At 46.1% G+C, this 16,380-nt stretch overlaps 1 protein-coding gene across 1 annotated transcript in view; it reads right to left on the minus strand.

The window, feature by feature from the left end:
* PTPRU (protein tyrosine phosphatase receptor type U) overlaps positions 1–16,380 on the minus strand; it is a 622,411-nt gene that overhangs the window by 43,868 nt on the left and 562,163 nt on the right. Inside the window, exon 26 of the mRNA XM_084815602.1 lies at positions 1,091–1,231. Within this exon, the coding sequence (XP_084671728.1) occupies positions 1,091–1,231 (141 nt within the window). The remainder of the gene's footprint in view (positions 1–1,090; positions 1,232–16,380) is intronic.

Raw genomic sequence — 16,380 nt, forward strand, 5'->3', positions numbered from 1 at the left:
AAAAGCTGTAGACTGAAGCCTCTCATCTGTATTTGTTTTTGGCGTTGGAGTAGGGATGTCGGAGAATTTCTCCATGAATCTCTGGGAGGCCGAATGCCAACGCATTCGGCCCCCCAAAATTGGTGGGGAAATTCTCCGACACCCCCCGCCCCCCCCGGGATGGGATTTACCTCGTGCAAATGTCCCTCTCGGTGGTGGGTCCCGGCGGCGTTTCAGCGGTGTTTCAGAGGTGGCGGCGGCCGGTCTTCCGACTGGCTGCCGCTGCTGCCATTTCCCAGTAAAGTAAAAAACAAAAACAAAAACGTGATAGGCTATGTAACAATATATGTAGCCTATCACGGCTAGATTTTCAAAGTCAGCCATGATAGGCTACATAAATCTTTACGTAGCCTATCACGGCTGACTTTGAAAATCTAGCCGTGATAGGCTACGTAAATCTTTATGTAGCCTATCACTTTTTTTTTTTTTTTTACACTTTACTTTTTTCTTTTGTGGCCGGGGAGACAGGGCGCTCCCCCCCATCCAGAATTTCGGCGGGGAGGGATGGGATGCCTCCCCCCGGCCAGAATTTTGGCCGGGAGGGGCGGGGTGCCTCCCCACCCGCCAAGAATTTCAGGGGGAGAACCGGAGTGCCTCCCCCCACACCAAAAACAGCTGCGGGACCAGGTAACGGACTTTCGTCCATCCCTACGTTGGACTATAGCAGGGGCTAAAGGAATCCTGACACAAGCATGGTTGGACTCACAGGGATTCAAGGCACTAAGCACCCAAAACCTACTGCCTGGATGGATGCATCTGTCAGTTTTGGTTTGTCCCACATGTTTCCATTCTGAGTATGAAAGAATTTGCAGATTTTTTTTTTCCAGGTCTTATGCAAAATTAACTGAAACGAATTCCTCACCCATCCCTACATTTGACCTTTCCAATTTCACATCTCACTAAGTATTTAATTCTTCTGTTATTTGGGCATTTTTAGCTGAATGCAAGCAGATCAGACAACCTTCTTGGTGGCATCACTGTACAGACAGGGAAAAATGAAGTGGAAAAACTGCAAAGAAGCCACAGTGGCGAGTTGGTTTCTGTCACTCACCCAGGCAGAGTTGGACTGATTGAGCTGGTTAAGCATTATGATGGAGGTGCAGCCATAGTCATATACCAGCCTCCAGAAGTCTGTGGTGGTGTTCTGGAGCGGGTGCAAGGTCACAATGAAAGCAGCGCTCTTTGTGTAGCTCTAAAGGAGAACAAAGAGAAATGGGAGAAAGGCAAAGAAGCACATTAGAGGCAGGGGCTGGAACCCAGAACAGCCTGCATCCCCGAGCATGAGCAGGAGCAAGATTGGATGGGGGTGGGAGCAACAGGATTCCATACTGTTAATCCTTGGGCATGTTCCAGGGAATCCTCTAAAACCTACATCATTTTTTTATTTTTTTTTTGGCAAAGGGAGTAAGTGCCACGCTGATATCAAGGGTAGGCATGGTTGGGCACTTGCCAAGGGCCCACACCCCAGCAGGGGCCCTCTGGCATGCTCCTCCTCTTCACCATTGAAACCTGCTTATTCACCCGCCTCTAGCTCTGGCCCAGACAATGGTGGTGGTGAGAGGGAGAAACAGTAGATGGATGCCACTGCCTACTTGCTCACCGGTTCTCTGCCTGCCTGTCCAACAAACAAGTGGTGGAAATGATGAGAAAAAGAATGAGGAGCAATAGCAGCTGGGGACAATGGTGATGAGAAGGCAGACTCAGTGAAAGAGGGGGGTCACTGAGGATGCCTTGCTCAAGGACTATCCAAAACTTGGAGCCAGAACTGAATATCTGATGTTGCCTTCCCCAACATGGTTCCCTCTAGACGTTTTGGACTGCAATCTGCCTTGATGATTAGATATGCTGACTGGAAGTCTGGAACTGATGGAAGTTATAGTCTGAATATTTATGTATGTGTGTATGTATGTATGTATGTATTTCATTTCTATACCTCCCAATAGCCAAAGCTCTCTGGAGGGCACCATGTCGGGGAAGGATGGCTGAGTGAAACGGGAGATGGATGCATAACTCTGGGAGCACCAAAACCACAGACAACACATCATTTAAAAATGAATAAATAGATGAGGACATGGGGATAAAGTGATGGAAACTGGGATGTTTGATGAAAGCCCAGGGTCCCTGCTTACCACATCCATCCATCCCAAAATGATTTACACCCATCATTTTTAACCCACTTCACCCAATGCGTAGCTCTTGTTCACACACCCCACCCCGCTCCACACTGCAGGCACAATCATCTGTCAAAGATGCAAGTTTTTGAGATTCTAAAGTAAAAGGAAAGATACGGGAACGTGGGCTGGATTAATGAAATTCCATTTGGATATCTTGCAAAGCAAAACTTACAGGTGGTAGAAGGATGGCCACTTTTCTGCCATCATAAATCTGAACTAAGCTGTTGCCTACTAAAACGCATATCTCAGTAAAGCAGGATCACTGAGTTATGACTGTTCACCAGTTGTCGACTGAACCCTTAAGGGATGGCTTGAGCATGTGAAACAGCCATCCCTGATTGATCAAACCCCACAGAACATTCATATCCCCAGACTTTATTTAAAGAAATTCTGGCTCTATTAATCAGCACAAAAACTGAGCTTTAATGGATTTAGTCTGTAAAAACTGTCCAAACATACTGCTGCTGCTCCCAGGAAAATCCTGTCTGAGCAATCATCACACACCAAGGCTAGTATCCAAATGAGTCATTCCATTAGCACAAATGATGTTGCTCCAGAGGAAACTAGATTCTGAACTATGTGCAAGAGGAGAATCCAATTAAAGTTACATTTGTGCCAGCTGTTCTGCATTACGCTCGCACAACTGATTGTGCAACTAGTTGCAGGTAACTCCTGTGCAACCGGTTGCACATAACTCTTGCATAACCATTGTGCAACCACTTGCACAAGCCTAATGGGCAACCACTTGCACAATGGAAAGATTCAGAGGCGCTCTGCTACCGCTATTTTGTGGTCACCATTGGATACTGCTTCAGTTGTCCCGTTCTACTATTTGGATTCTCAGGTCTGACTTTGTCTCAGAGCTTTTTCTTTGATGTTATTTTTAAAAAAAACAACTACATTCATATCCTGCCTTCCCTCCAAGGAGGTCAAGGCTATGTACATTGTTCTCCGCCCAACTGTTTTCTCCTCACAATAAGCCAGTGAGGTCAGTTAGGTTGAAAGATCCTGGTCACCCTGTGAGCTCTATGACTGAGTGGGGATTTAAACCTGGGTCAATCCTGTCCTAGTCTCACACTCTAGCCCAGCCTCCCCCAACCTGATGCCCTCCAGATGTTTTGGATTACACCTCCCAGCATTCCTGACCATTGGCCACACTCACCGGAGCTAGTGGGAGTTGAAGTCCAAAACATCTGGAGGGTACCAGGTTGGGGGAAGCTGCTCTAGCCACTACATCATCCTGGCTCTCCCAAAGATGAAGGTGGTTGTGTGTGGGCCAAATGTCAGCACAAAAAGTTGATGCAAAACTGTCTGCTGCTAATGATGATATAAACCCTGGCATCTGTAACATGTGTATGTGTGCATCTCTCTACAGATCAGGGACGTGCAACTTATGGCCCTCCAGATATTTTGGCCTACAGCTCACATGGTCCCACACCTTTAGCTGAGACTGATGGGAGTTGTAGGCTGGAGGGACATAAGTTGGCTGCTCCTACTATAGATAGATTAGGGATGAGAGAACAAGGAATGTTCAATATCATTAGGTTTCTCCGAACATTGTCTTGCTGCACGTCCCATGCCGATTCCCGTTCGTGTTTGCGATGGCTGCTCACTCTGTGCAAACAGGAAACTTGCACAAATCGAGCAGCGATCAAATCGGAGATCTGTGCAAACCTCCCCAAATTTGCACAAATTTCCTCTAAATTGGTGCTGATTCAGTCAACTGAAGAAATTTGCCCAAATTTGGAAATTTGCCCAAATCAAACTGGGAATCGGGAACGAGACAAAAACGAGCACATGTTTGGAGCTTCCAACACGGCATGCGTGCATGTTTTGTGAGCAAAAATGAAATTCTCATACATCCCTAAGATTGATGATAGATAGATAGATAGATAGATAGATAGATAGACAGATAGACAGATAGACAGATAGACAGACAGACAGACAGACAGACAGATGTGAATGTGTGTGTATGTGTATGAATGTAATATATTTTTAACCTGCCTTATCAAAACAATTCCCATGGTGATTTACAGTAGCAAAAATAAAACATAGCAAACATCATAAAACCCATAGTAATAATATCAAACACCAACAAAACAAAACAAAACAGAAAGAGAGAAATGAAAGAGTAATTCGTCAAAACCATCACAACCAGCGGGCCACAAAATCATGAATTAAATGTCCTTGGCTGCTTTTACCTGGCATCTAAAGGTCATAAAGTGCACACTTCTGAAGAGCACATTCTGGAGCCACAACAAAGAAGGCATAGTCCTCAGGCTCCACACCCTCTTGTTCTTAGTAGGTGGGGGAACCCTGAAGAGCCCCCCCCCATCATCTCAAACAAATTCATAAAGCAGCAGCTGGTTCTTCAGATTCCCTAGTTACAAGCCAGGAAGGACTTTATAGGGACTAAATACCTCTAACATACCACATTAAATACCAGCACTTTAAATGAAGCCCCCAAATGTATGGGCATATATTACTTATTCAAGCTCTTTGCTGGATGGGCATGGCTGGGCAACGGTGAAGGCCTGTGACTCACTTCGTGGCCCACTTTCAATCCCTGGAGGTTCCTCGCCTTGCTGCTGCTTAGGGGTGTCAGAAAAATTTCTGGGGTGGGGCGAGGTGGAGGTTGATTAGTTTTCCCAGGCTTGCCCCCCCGCAGACTTCATTTTGGTTCTCATTGCAATGCCCAATTTGATCTGTAGTAGGTTGGGCACCACAGTGGTTTTTCTAGGAATTTTGTGCATTCTGGGGGAATGTTCTGCAATTTGCACAAGTGCCTGAGCAATTGTAAAAATTACAGCAAAATTTGGATAATTTGTGCAAATCTAGCTGTAATTTGTGCAAATTCAGTCCAAATTTGTGCAAATTGCTCAAAAATTGCACCAATTTCAGAACCTCCCCCCCATGTGCAAAAAGTTCCCTGAGTTTGGGGAACAGCCCGCAGCTGGGCTCACAGATGTAAAGTGAGTTGTACATGCCGTGGAACTCCACTGAGCCAAAAAAGGAAACATATTTCCCAGTAGGGATGGCCATCGTGGGGAAATCCGCTTTTGGGGGCTAATCGGATTTCCCCAGAGCCCCCAGCTTGGCTTGCATTTGCAAGCTGAGTGACAGGCTTTTTCCCTAAATCTGGGAACTTAATGGTTCCTCTCCCTAAAATTGTCTTTTCCCCAGGATCCCCAGTGTGGCACCTGTGGACATCATTTCCGCAAATCATGGTCATAATTTGCTTAATTTGCACAAATTTCAGCTGTAAATTGCTCAAATTTGCACAATTTCTGCTACTTACAGCAAAAAATGCACATATTGTGCACATTTGTGCAATTTGCAGCCATAATTTGCACATTTTTTAAATACACCCACAGAAATTCGGCGAGCTGGCCCAACTCATTGCACACCGAGTTGGGCCAACTGGCAGAAGATGGAATGGAATCTGAGGACTGAGCCAACAAAAGCTTGTCAATCTCCCCACCCCCTGTTCCAGCTGAATTCCTCCAACATCCCTATTTCCCAGCGACAGACATCCCTACTGCTGTTGCCTCTTGCTGGTAGTGCCTCTTCACTTGCTCTCTCCGTGAGAGGAAGGAGAAGCAGCAGTAACCTCTGCATGCCTTATCCTCTCTTGCTCTGGCCCAGAGGGAAAGGCAAGCAAATAGGCAGGGAGGAGGAGGAGGGCCTACCCAAGGTGCAGCGGGGCCCACTGACAGCATCTTGCCCAACCTCCACCCCCCAAAAACCCTAGAACCAGCGTTACTCTCCGCTATTGATATAAGTAATTCTTCAGTGGCTATTTGAACATGCTTTTTCAGTCATGGGTCCTGGAATAGGTGACCTTAAGCTTTGTGCCAGCTGCATAATTCTACACTTGTAACAACTCACCTGCAGTGAGAAAACATATGGCTGTGATACAGGGCACAGCCCCATTGCAGGCTGCCCTAAATTGAGGGGTGAGCAAGGTCAAAAGTATGAAAGGGTCTGGTTCCCACTGCAATCTCATATCCACCAACTCCCCCACCTCTCTCTCTCCACGTACACACGCACGCACGCTCGCGCGCACGCGCGCGCACACACACACAATCTATCCATTAAAAAAAACCACTTTCTGTTCTTGCTCTCTCTCTTTTTAAATGCAGTTCTATTCTTCTAACTTGAAACAATCACCTTTGATCTAAGAACAAGCAAGAAATATCTCTCCCCAGTGGATGATTTTCTTTCCCCTACAGGAAGTTATATGCTTTGGATAATAAGGGCACAGAAAGGAAAGCAGATCTCAGCTTAAATATCATAGTCAGCCTGGCCTGTAATACCTCTTGGGTTTGTGGAAAAAAGAAGAAGAGACAGAGAGAGAAAGTGGTGGGGGGACGCCAAGTGGTCAGACACACAAAAGTAAAGCAGGCACCTCTATGTCTTACTTCTAACAAACATTTTCCAGGGAGGAGGGGAGAAGATGGCCTGGAAAGAAAAGAAAAAAGACTCTTAACTTCAAGGTAAAGACTTTGTGATGCTTGTTAGCACTTCAAAAGAAGCAAGTGCTTTTAGGGGCACCTGCAGAGAGAGAACAGACCATCCAGCATTGGAGAGCTTTTATTCCTCCATTCCTTGCCTTCCTAAAGGGTCCTTGAAACAACACTTACAAGCTCAAGTGACAGGTTGCTGGCACTTAGAAAATATCTCCCCACTTTCAGATTTCTCTCAAACTCCCCTTTCCTCGCTTTGAGTTCTCTCCAACCTGATTTGGGTCAACATCTTCAGAGCAGTGAATTGAATGTACAGAATCTCTGGCTGAATTTGATCTCCTCCCCTCCCCCCCCCCCGCCACCCAAACATGTTAAAAAAAAATAAATAAATAGGCAGCAACACAGAGTTAAAGCAATGAAAGACTACCACCCCTTCCCCAGCCTATTTCCTGATGGAGAGACGAAGTTCATTCTTTCATGCTTCAGCTTGTCGCTTGCATAAAAGGAATTATCACAATTTGCTACCTGATCAGGAGAGAAAGGAGAGCTGTGAGCCATAGAAATGGAGAGAGATGGAGTCTATTCAGCAGAGCTGAAAGCATTAATTGATTAACTGGTGCAGTTAAGTCAGTTACTGGAAACAGCTATTGGGGCTCTCCCCTCCCTCAGGCAACTCCAGGGTCTGACTTGCTCCTCTTCTACATGTCTCCTTCCTCTTGCAACCTGTCTCTTCCTCCCTGCAGTTGGAAGGAGAGGTTTTGTTCCTCATTTGAGTTTTTGTTTGTTTGTTTGTTTTTAATGATGTTAGGGATGGACGGATTCACCTCTGTCTCGTCCCTTCGGGCAATCGCTGAGCTCCTGTTGCTGCCCACCCACGCGAGCCATGCAGCGGGAGCTAAACCACAGCTCGGTGACCACCCAAGAAGCAATGAGAGGCTCTCTGTCCCCTTACTGAACTGCAATTGTGCCCTTTCTGCCTGTTATCTTGAGTCATTGCCCCTTTAAGACAGCCATAGATGCAACTTTAGAACTGCGGAACTAACCGAGAGCCACGATTGTGCGCAAAATTGCAATTAAAGGGTTGGGTGGCCTCTCAGCGCTTCCTGTCAGTCTCTGAGCTGGCTAGTGAGCCCCACACAGCCCAAGGAGCAGGGACCAGGTGGCCAGGCAGTGGGAGGGAGTCCATCAGACTCCACTCCCTGCTCTGGCTCCCGCACCATCCCTATGCCTGCCCCTGCTAAAGTCCTTAAAGGACCAGTTCAGACATCATAGCAAAACCATGCCTCAGAGTCCCATACTCCCTCTTCCGCTAACATACTGGTCACTTCCTGGTCCAGGACAACCATTTCTTGCCATGACATCTCAACTGGCCTCACCAGTTTACTTTGCCTCTAAATCTGAAAGGATAACTCATGGTTTCCAGTTCCATTTGCAAGGCAAATTTTGGTTTGCAGTAACCTCAGCTTGCCTGGATTCAGATGTCATGGAAAACACTAGTTTTCACAAAACAGGAAGTCAGAGAGGAAATTGGAGGGCATGAGGGAAGGCTGACAGGCCTGGCATTAGTACCCCGGCAGCTGCAGGCAGCTGCAGAGGTAAACATGCCACAGTGGGGCCTACCAGTGCTGCCACCTGCTCTGGGCCCACTCTCCCCTCCACTGTCTCTGGCCGTGGCTTACCAAACGGAAGTGGTGTGTAACTGGGAATCCACCATTTTAAATTGCCTACAATGCCTATGGATTGCCATTTAGAAACTGTCAAAAAAGAAGGCAAAAGATGGCAGCAGGCTGCATATAATTTGCATGTGCTAACTTAAATGTATAGATACAAGCTGAGAAATAATTATTATCATTGAAATAGAAATAGAGTCCATCTCAACCGTAGCCAGACGACTGTGACCAAGTGACCTGCATGCCTGCCTGTCCAGTAGGGTGGCTACATACACATTGCCAAAAAAGAGGACATGCATCACTGGAAAAGAGGACAAAAGAGGACACCAATGTGTATAACATTTGTAGATGCTAATTTATATTACAGATGCACATTTTAACATAATTACTGAAATTATTGCAATATAAGACCAACTCTGGCCACATGTACTGGCTGCCTATATGATTCCGAGCTCAATTCAAGGTGCTGGTTTTAACTTATAAAGCCTTACATGGCTTGAGAGTGCAGTACCTGATGGCATGCCTCTCCCAGAATGAACCTACCTGTACTCTACATTCAGCATTTAAGGTCCTCCTCTGGGTGCCTCCCCCAAGGGAAGCTCAGAAGGCGGCAACAAGGGAGAGGACCTTCCCAGTGGTGGCCCCCCATCTGTTGAATGAGCTCCCCAATGAGGTCCGCCTGGTGCCAACATTGTTATCATTTTAGTGCCAGGTTAAGACTGATCTCTTTTCCCAGGCATTCGGCAGCACATGATGAGTTTTAATCAGTCCTGGATGTATCTTTAGTTATGACTGACTGTTCAAAGTTGTTTTTAGTTACATGCTGTTTGTGTATATTGTCTGTGTGCTTTCATGTAAATGGCTTTTAAACTTTGTATATTGTATTTTAATGTTTTGACTTATGTAAACCACCCAGAGATCTTCAGCAATGGGGCAGTATAGAAATGTAATAAATAAGAATAAGAGTAATATAAAAATACAATACATCTCACTATAGTGGGAAAAATGGACTAGGTGACCTGCATTCCTGCTAACCACCCTATAGTTCAGTCTACTGTTCAGGTGCTAACTGTCTGTAGGCAACAGTTCTTATGGTTCTGAAATTGGACAGGACAGTCCACCAAATAGGGGGCACCTATCAACTAGAGGATGGTCCTCTAGCAGTACAGTAAACAGACAGCTGTACTGTGCTGGTAAGCCTGCCTAGAGTAAGGATGTTAGCGAAATCCATCGGGTATATGGAGCTCAATGAGCTTCCATTGATCCCCCCCTCCCAGGACCTTCTCTGTTTTCATCCTGTGGAGCCTGACTTGTTCTGCAGCGAGTAGGGCAAGTTCGCACTTTTCCGCATTTTTTAATTTGCACAAATTACATACAAAATCCATGTAAATTTGCATCAGTTGCGCAAATTATGACCAAGATTTGTGCAACTTATGCAAATTTGCGCAAATTGCAACCACACATCTCTATTTGTGCAAGTTAAGGCTTGCATGATGGAGTTTGGGGGGAAAGCCACAGCTCAGCCCACAAATGCAAGCCAAGCTGGGTACCTCGCAGACCTCCATCAAGCCAAAAGCAAGACGGAGTTCCAAGCAATGGACATCCGAGGCAGCATGTGTGTGTGGTGGGGAGGTGAGGTGAGGGAGGGACCCAGTGGATCCAGACAGGAGCCAGCAAAGGAGGGCACAAATGAGGCACAGACTTGAAGACTGAAGCCAGAGATTGTGACTGTGACAACTGTCCCAAGCTTACTCTAAATGTACAATACTGCCCAGTTAAAATGACTATGAATAATATGGGGAGTTGTCCATTATGCCCAAGTTCTAACAACAACAACAACAACAACATCATCATCATCATCATCATCATCATCATCATCATCATCATCATAAAGGAACTGGCAGAAGAACTCTCAGAACCGCTGTCTATTTTCTTTGAGAAATCATGGAGGACGGGGGAAGTGTCAGATGACTGCAGGAGGGCTAACGTTGTCCCTATCTTCAAAAAGGGTAAAAAGGAGGAACCTGGGAACTACAGACCAGTCAGTCTGACATCAGTCCCTGGGAAAATTCTGGAGCAGATGATAAAGCAATCCATCTGTAAGCACCTTGACAACAATGCAGTGATTACTCGAAGCCAACATGGATTTGTCAAAAACAAGTCCTGCCAGACAAATCTGATCTCATTTTTTGATCAAGTCACCTCCCTTGTAGACCGTGGGAATGCTGTAGACATCATATACCTCGACTTCAGCAAAGCTTTCGACGAAGTGCCCCATGATATCCTGATGAGTAAACTAGCTCAAAGTGGGCTAGATGAAACAACGATCTGGTGGATCCACTGTTGGCTACAGAATCGGACTCAAACAGTGCTATCAATGGGACCTTCTCAAACTGGGGAGAGGTAACGAGTGGGGTACTGCAGGGCTCAGTCCTGGGCCCAGTGCTCTTCAACATTTTTATTAATGACTTGGAGGAGGAGGTGCAGGGAATGCTGATCAAATTTGCAGATGACACAAAATTGGGCGGGATAGCTAATACTTTGGAAGGCAGAAACAAAATTCAAAATGATCTGGATAGACTGGAGCGCTGGGCAGAAAACAACAGAATGACATTTAATAGGGATAAATGCCAAGTTCTGCACCTAGGAAAAAGAAACCAAATGCACAGTTACAAGATGGGGGATACGTGGCTCAACCACACTACAAGCGAGAAGGATCTTGGAATTGTTGTCGATCACAAGCTGAATATGAGCCAACAATGTGATGTGGCTGCAAAAAAGGCAAATGCTATTTGGGGATGCATTAATAGAAGCATAGCTTCCAAATCCCGGGAAGTACTAGTTCCCCTCTACTCAGCACTGGTTAGGCCTCATCTGGAGTACTGTGTCCAGTTCTGGGCACCACACTTGAAGAAGGATGTAGACAAACTGGAGAGGGTTCAGAGGAGGGCAACAAAGATGATCAGGGGACTGGAAACAAAGCCCTATGAAGAGAGACTGAAAGAACTGGGCATGTTTAGCCTTGAGAAGAGAAGACTGAGGGGAGATATGATAGCACTCTTCAAGTACTTGAAAGGTTGTCACAGAGAAGAAGGCCAGGATCTCGTCTTGATCATCCCAGAGTGCAGGACACGGAATAATGGGTTCAAGTGACAGGAAGCCAGATTCCGGCTGAACATCAGGAAAAACTTCCTGACTGTAAGAGCAATAGGACAATGGAACCAATTACCTGGGGAGGTGGTGGGCTCTCCCACACTGGAGGCGTTCAAGATGAGGCTGGACAGCCATCTGTCAGGGATGCTCTGACTTGGATTCCTGCATTGAGCAGGGGGTTGGACTCGATGGCCTTGTAGGCCCCTTCCAACCCTACTATTCTATGATTCTATAACAAAATGTCATGCTTAGAGGGCACACAAATAAATGAAAGGGTTGATTTTGAAAGACAGCTGCCCTTGATTTTGGACACTAAATGAGCATCTGGACCATGATAATTTAATCAAATCTTTTGCTGCTTTGATGGCAAAAGACAAACCCACCGAAGAAGCTCTTTACTCTTGACAATTCCAATTCCTTTGCAGCTTTACAGCATACTCCGCTTTTCAAGCTGATCTCCCCTGGCAAACTGACCCCTTTCTGGCTAATTGAAGCAGGCTATGGATTATTTTAGCCCATCTGCTTTTCTTTGCCCTTTTACCTGAAAACTAGCACTGTGGTTTTTGTTCATCTGCATAAAACGCTGTGGCCAGCCATACTGTATGGACAAAAGGATTGTGCACAAATGTTCTTATTCTAGTTGGAGCTTCATTGTATGTGAAGATGTGATCTGAAAGCCAGAACAGGTACACTTTATCTCAAGAGAAGGCCTGTGGAGAGAACAAGTACAGGCGTGACTTTTAGAGTTCTGGGAGCCATGCCGTCGTGCCCTAAATGTGATGCTCTCCTAAGCCTGAAGAGTATTTGTGGGTGGAAACAATTATCCATTTCAAAGGAGGCTGTAGTAATCTGCATCCCTCTGCTGTACCATTTAAAAACAAAAATCCCCCCAGCCCCAGCGTGGTACACGAGTACCGTGTAATGGATACATTATCTGATTTGCGACTGTTTTAAAAAAAACACCATGCTTAAACTGGCTGCTCTTATTTTGAAGAAAAAGCAGCTGCATGGGAACTACGGTGGCTGTGTGTCCTCTTTTCCAGAGCACAGCCCTCCATTTGAAGGGCTGCCAAGGACCACTCTCTGTTTGAAGGCATCCTCTATTGGAAGGGCTGTTCTGCCTTTTACATAAGTAAATAATGAATAAATTCCAGCTTAAAGATAAATAACCGTAAGAACTGTTGCCCATCAACAACAATTTGCACCTGAACAGGAGACTGAGCAGGTAGGCACAGAGGTCTCCTGGCCACAGTGACCTGCACTATGGTGAAATGTAGGGATGTTTGATAAATTTATTTCTGCTAATTTTTTATCAGGATTTACCCAGTTTGCACCTTCCGGACTGAACACGGATTCATACAAAATCTACAGTTCAAAATCCATAACATTTCTGAGCTCACGATGTGATTTACAGACACACACACACACCCAAATGTGCGACAGCATGCGTACATCTGAAAAATGTGCATGCACAGAATGCACACAAATGCACTTTAATTGATAACAGGTAAGGGATTTCCTCTTTTTTGGTGATGCATGAGCGGCCACCCTATTACCACTGTCTTCAGTTGATTTCAGAATTCTGTTTCAGTTTTAGTGTTCTTTGGTTTCATTTTAGGGCAGAGATGAAGCACCAGCCTTAACATCAAAGCTCTTCTCATCAGATGCAAAGAAGGTTTCTCATTATTGGGGAGGAGGTAGGGATGCACGAAAGTCACTTACCTGGTCTCGCAGCTTGCTTCGCGGTGGGGGGGAGGCGCTTCGCTGCTCCCCCCAAAGTTCAGGCCGGGGGGGGAGGCTTCCCTCCTCGCCCGGCCGAAATTCAGGCTGCGGAGAAGCGCCCCGTCTCCCCGGCCGCGAACTTCAAAAGAAAAAAAAAAAACGCCCCTGTGATAGGCTACGTAACGATTAACGTAGCCTATCACGGCTAGATCTGCAAAGTCAGCCGTGATAGGCTATGTTAACGGGTGACTTTGAAAAAAAAAAAAAGCGCGTACACAAATGGCGGCCCCCATAGGGAGCCGCCATTTGCGTTCCTTATTTGGTCCCTGTAGTCTACGTAAAGATTTACGTAGACTACGGCGAAAATAAGGGCAACGCTATTTGCGTTGTCCTTATTTTCGCCGTAGTCTACGTAAATCTTTATGTAGACTACAGGGACCAAATAAGGAACGCGAATGGCGGCTCCCTATGGGGGCCGCCATTAGCCGTATGCGCTTTTTTTTTTTTAAGTCACCCGTGATAGGCTACGTGACGATTAACGTAGCCTATCACGGCTGACTTTGCAAATCTAGCCTTGATAGGCTACGTTAATTGTTACGTAGCCTATCACAGGGGCGTTTTTTGTTTTTTTTTTACTTTTCTTGTAATGGTGGCGGCGGTAGCCGGTCGAAAGACCAGCTGCCGCCCCCGCCCCTGACAAAGACCTGCTGAACCGCCGCCGGGACCCGCTGCCGGGAGGGACATTCGTGAAAGGTAAGTCCCATCCCGGGGGGGAGAGAATTTCTCCCCAAACAACCTTCGGAGGACCGAACGTGTTGGCACTCGGCCCCCCGAAGTTTCGGGGAGAAATTCTCCCCCATCCCTAGGAGGAGGCCACAAACAGGCAAAGTTTGGTGACTTTGCTGGGGAGGCAGTGGGAAGAGGGAGTGGGGCTATGTCCTTCCCCTGACATCTGCATGCACCTATGAACATAGGTTCATCAGTACTAGGGACAGACAGACCTATCACCATCCTGTGCTCAGGGGAGCTCAACGGGGTCCCCCCCACCCCTGCTCACACAGCCTTGACTCACTTGGCGAGCCTCCCTGCTCTCCCCACCCCTCCTGTCCATGCCAAGGACTCCAGTAGTCAATCCTTTGTGCTTTATGCACACAAGGGCTTGACTGCCAGGGTCCTTGGCATGGCACACCCCACCAAGTGCTCTAGCTCTGTCCTCCTCCTGAGGAGGACAGGGCTAGAGCACTGGGGCACCGCTGAGGCCCCTCCTGCCCACATTGGTGGTCAAGGGCTTCCTTGACAGCTGGCGGAGGAAGGACGAGTCCTCTGTGGTGCTCCCAGCCACTCACCAAGCTCTGAGGCACTCAGCAGCCTGGTCCATCAGCGCCCCACAGCTCAGCAAGCAGGGTCTGGGAGTCGGATGGTGGGGGGGAATCCATTGGACTGCATTCCCTTCTCGGACTCTTGCGCCATCCCTGATCAGCACTCCACATGACAGAATCAGTGATGTGGAGAGGAAATTTTTCCAATGCTCCCTCCACCCCCAGGGAAAAAAATCCATTTCATAAATGCACTGGTAACAATGAATGGAAGCCAATACAATATTAAGGAACCTTGGCAGTTTCAAAGTTGTAATTAATGTTTTTCAGGTGATTATCCCTAGCACAGAACTAAGGTGCCCCATCAACCACAGTGGAAGAGAGTTGAACTCTGTTGAAATAGTTGAGTGATAATCAGCATTTTATGCAAAGTTCTTCAGGCTGCTAAAATTAATTAGTAGGTACAGACTTCCCCAACATATTGTCCTCTGGATGTAGTGGACTATAACTCCCAGCCATGTTGATTGGGGGATGCTGGGAATTGTAGACCAACACATCTGGAGGGCACCAGATTGGTTGAATTAGTTTGTCAACAGTTTTCAGTACTTTTTTTTTGTTTGTTCTTACATTTAAACAATGTAAGGGAAGTACATGCTATTGTCTTCACATTTTTACAAGCAATCCTATACAATCTCTATGTAATATAACATTTAAATCTCATTAAATGTGTTTTAAGCTTTTTCCCCTTCAGATATTTCAGGTCAAATGCTTGTGGTATATTGGGACATAAAAACAAAGCTGGGTACTTTTTAAAGCTTTGTTTACTAAATGCAAGTAACATACACATGCTAAAATCAATCACACCCTAGGACATCTGAAAATGCTCAGATACAAACTGAATGATTTTCCAATGAAAATGACCCTGTGCAAATTAGTCTAATTTCCATAGAATACTTTTTGGAAAATTTTCCAATTCAAAATTTTCCAGAAAACCCACATCACTGTTGATTACACAATTGCGGTTTCCTATCCTGTGGTTTCCAATCCCATGGAGTTCCTACGTGAGTTTAGCTGTACACAGATAGGCATCCCTTTGTGGGCTTCCTGCTGAACATGTGGACATCAGGGGACAGAGTCAGCAGGGTGCAGCAAAGTTGGGGTGGGGGGTGATCGCCCTTGCCATTCATCGAATAAATGTGTAGAGGGAATGTGGGAGAGAAAGGGGCTAATGACTCTTGCTTATTTGCTCCCTCCGCCTTGCCGTCACGTAAATCTAGACTTTTTCTCATGCTCCTGGAAAAGCAACATGGCAGCAGCTTTCACCTCAGAACCAGCCAGTTCCCTCTTCTCCCTGCTCTATGTTAGACGTATTTACAGGAACATTGTGTGTCCTTTTGGCTCGTGCACTTATGAAGGAACTTTTATGCATAATGGATTTTATTTCCCATGGATTAGAAAGGGACAGAGCAGAAGGGTGTGTGTCTGTGTGTGTGTGCATGTGAGAGAGAGAATCCTTCAAGAAGCAGTCACCGAATTTAAATCACTGTGTTCTCTTGCCCAGCAGAAAGGCAATAATAACACGAGAGAAACGTTTTCATTTTATTTTACTTTTTAGCACAGGTAAAGACAAAGTGGGCCTCATTATTGAAACTGAAGTGAAAACACATCGCACAGAACAGAAACATGTAGGAATAGTGGCATAAGATCACAGGAAAATTGGAAGCTCCATTCTACCAGGTCAGATGAGTTTCTAGCTCAGTACAGTCCACCCTTGACTAGCTGTACCTTTCTATGCTCTCAGACCTCCACCATCTGGCATTAGGGATGTCCGTCACTTGGA

Source organism: Heloderma suspectum, chromosome 10, assembly GCF_057233095.1.
Source record: "Heloderma suspectum isolate Gila_16-S chromosome 10, 16-S_ref, whole genome shotgun sequence".
Lineage (NCBI taxonomy): Eukaryota > Metazoa > Chordata > Lepidosauria > Squamata > Helodermatidae > Heloderma > Heloderma suspectum.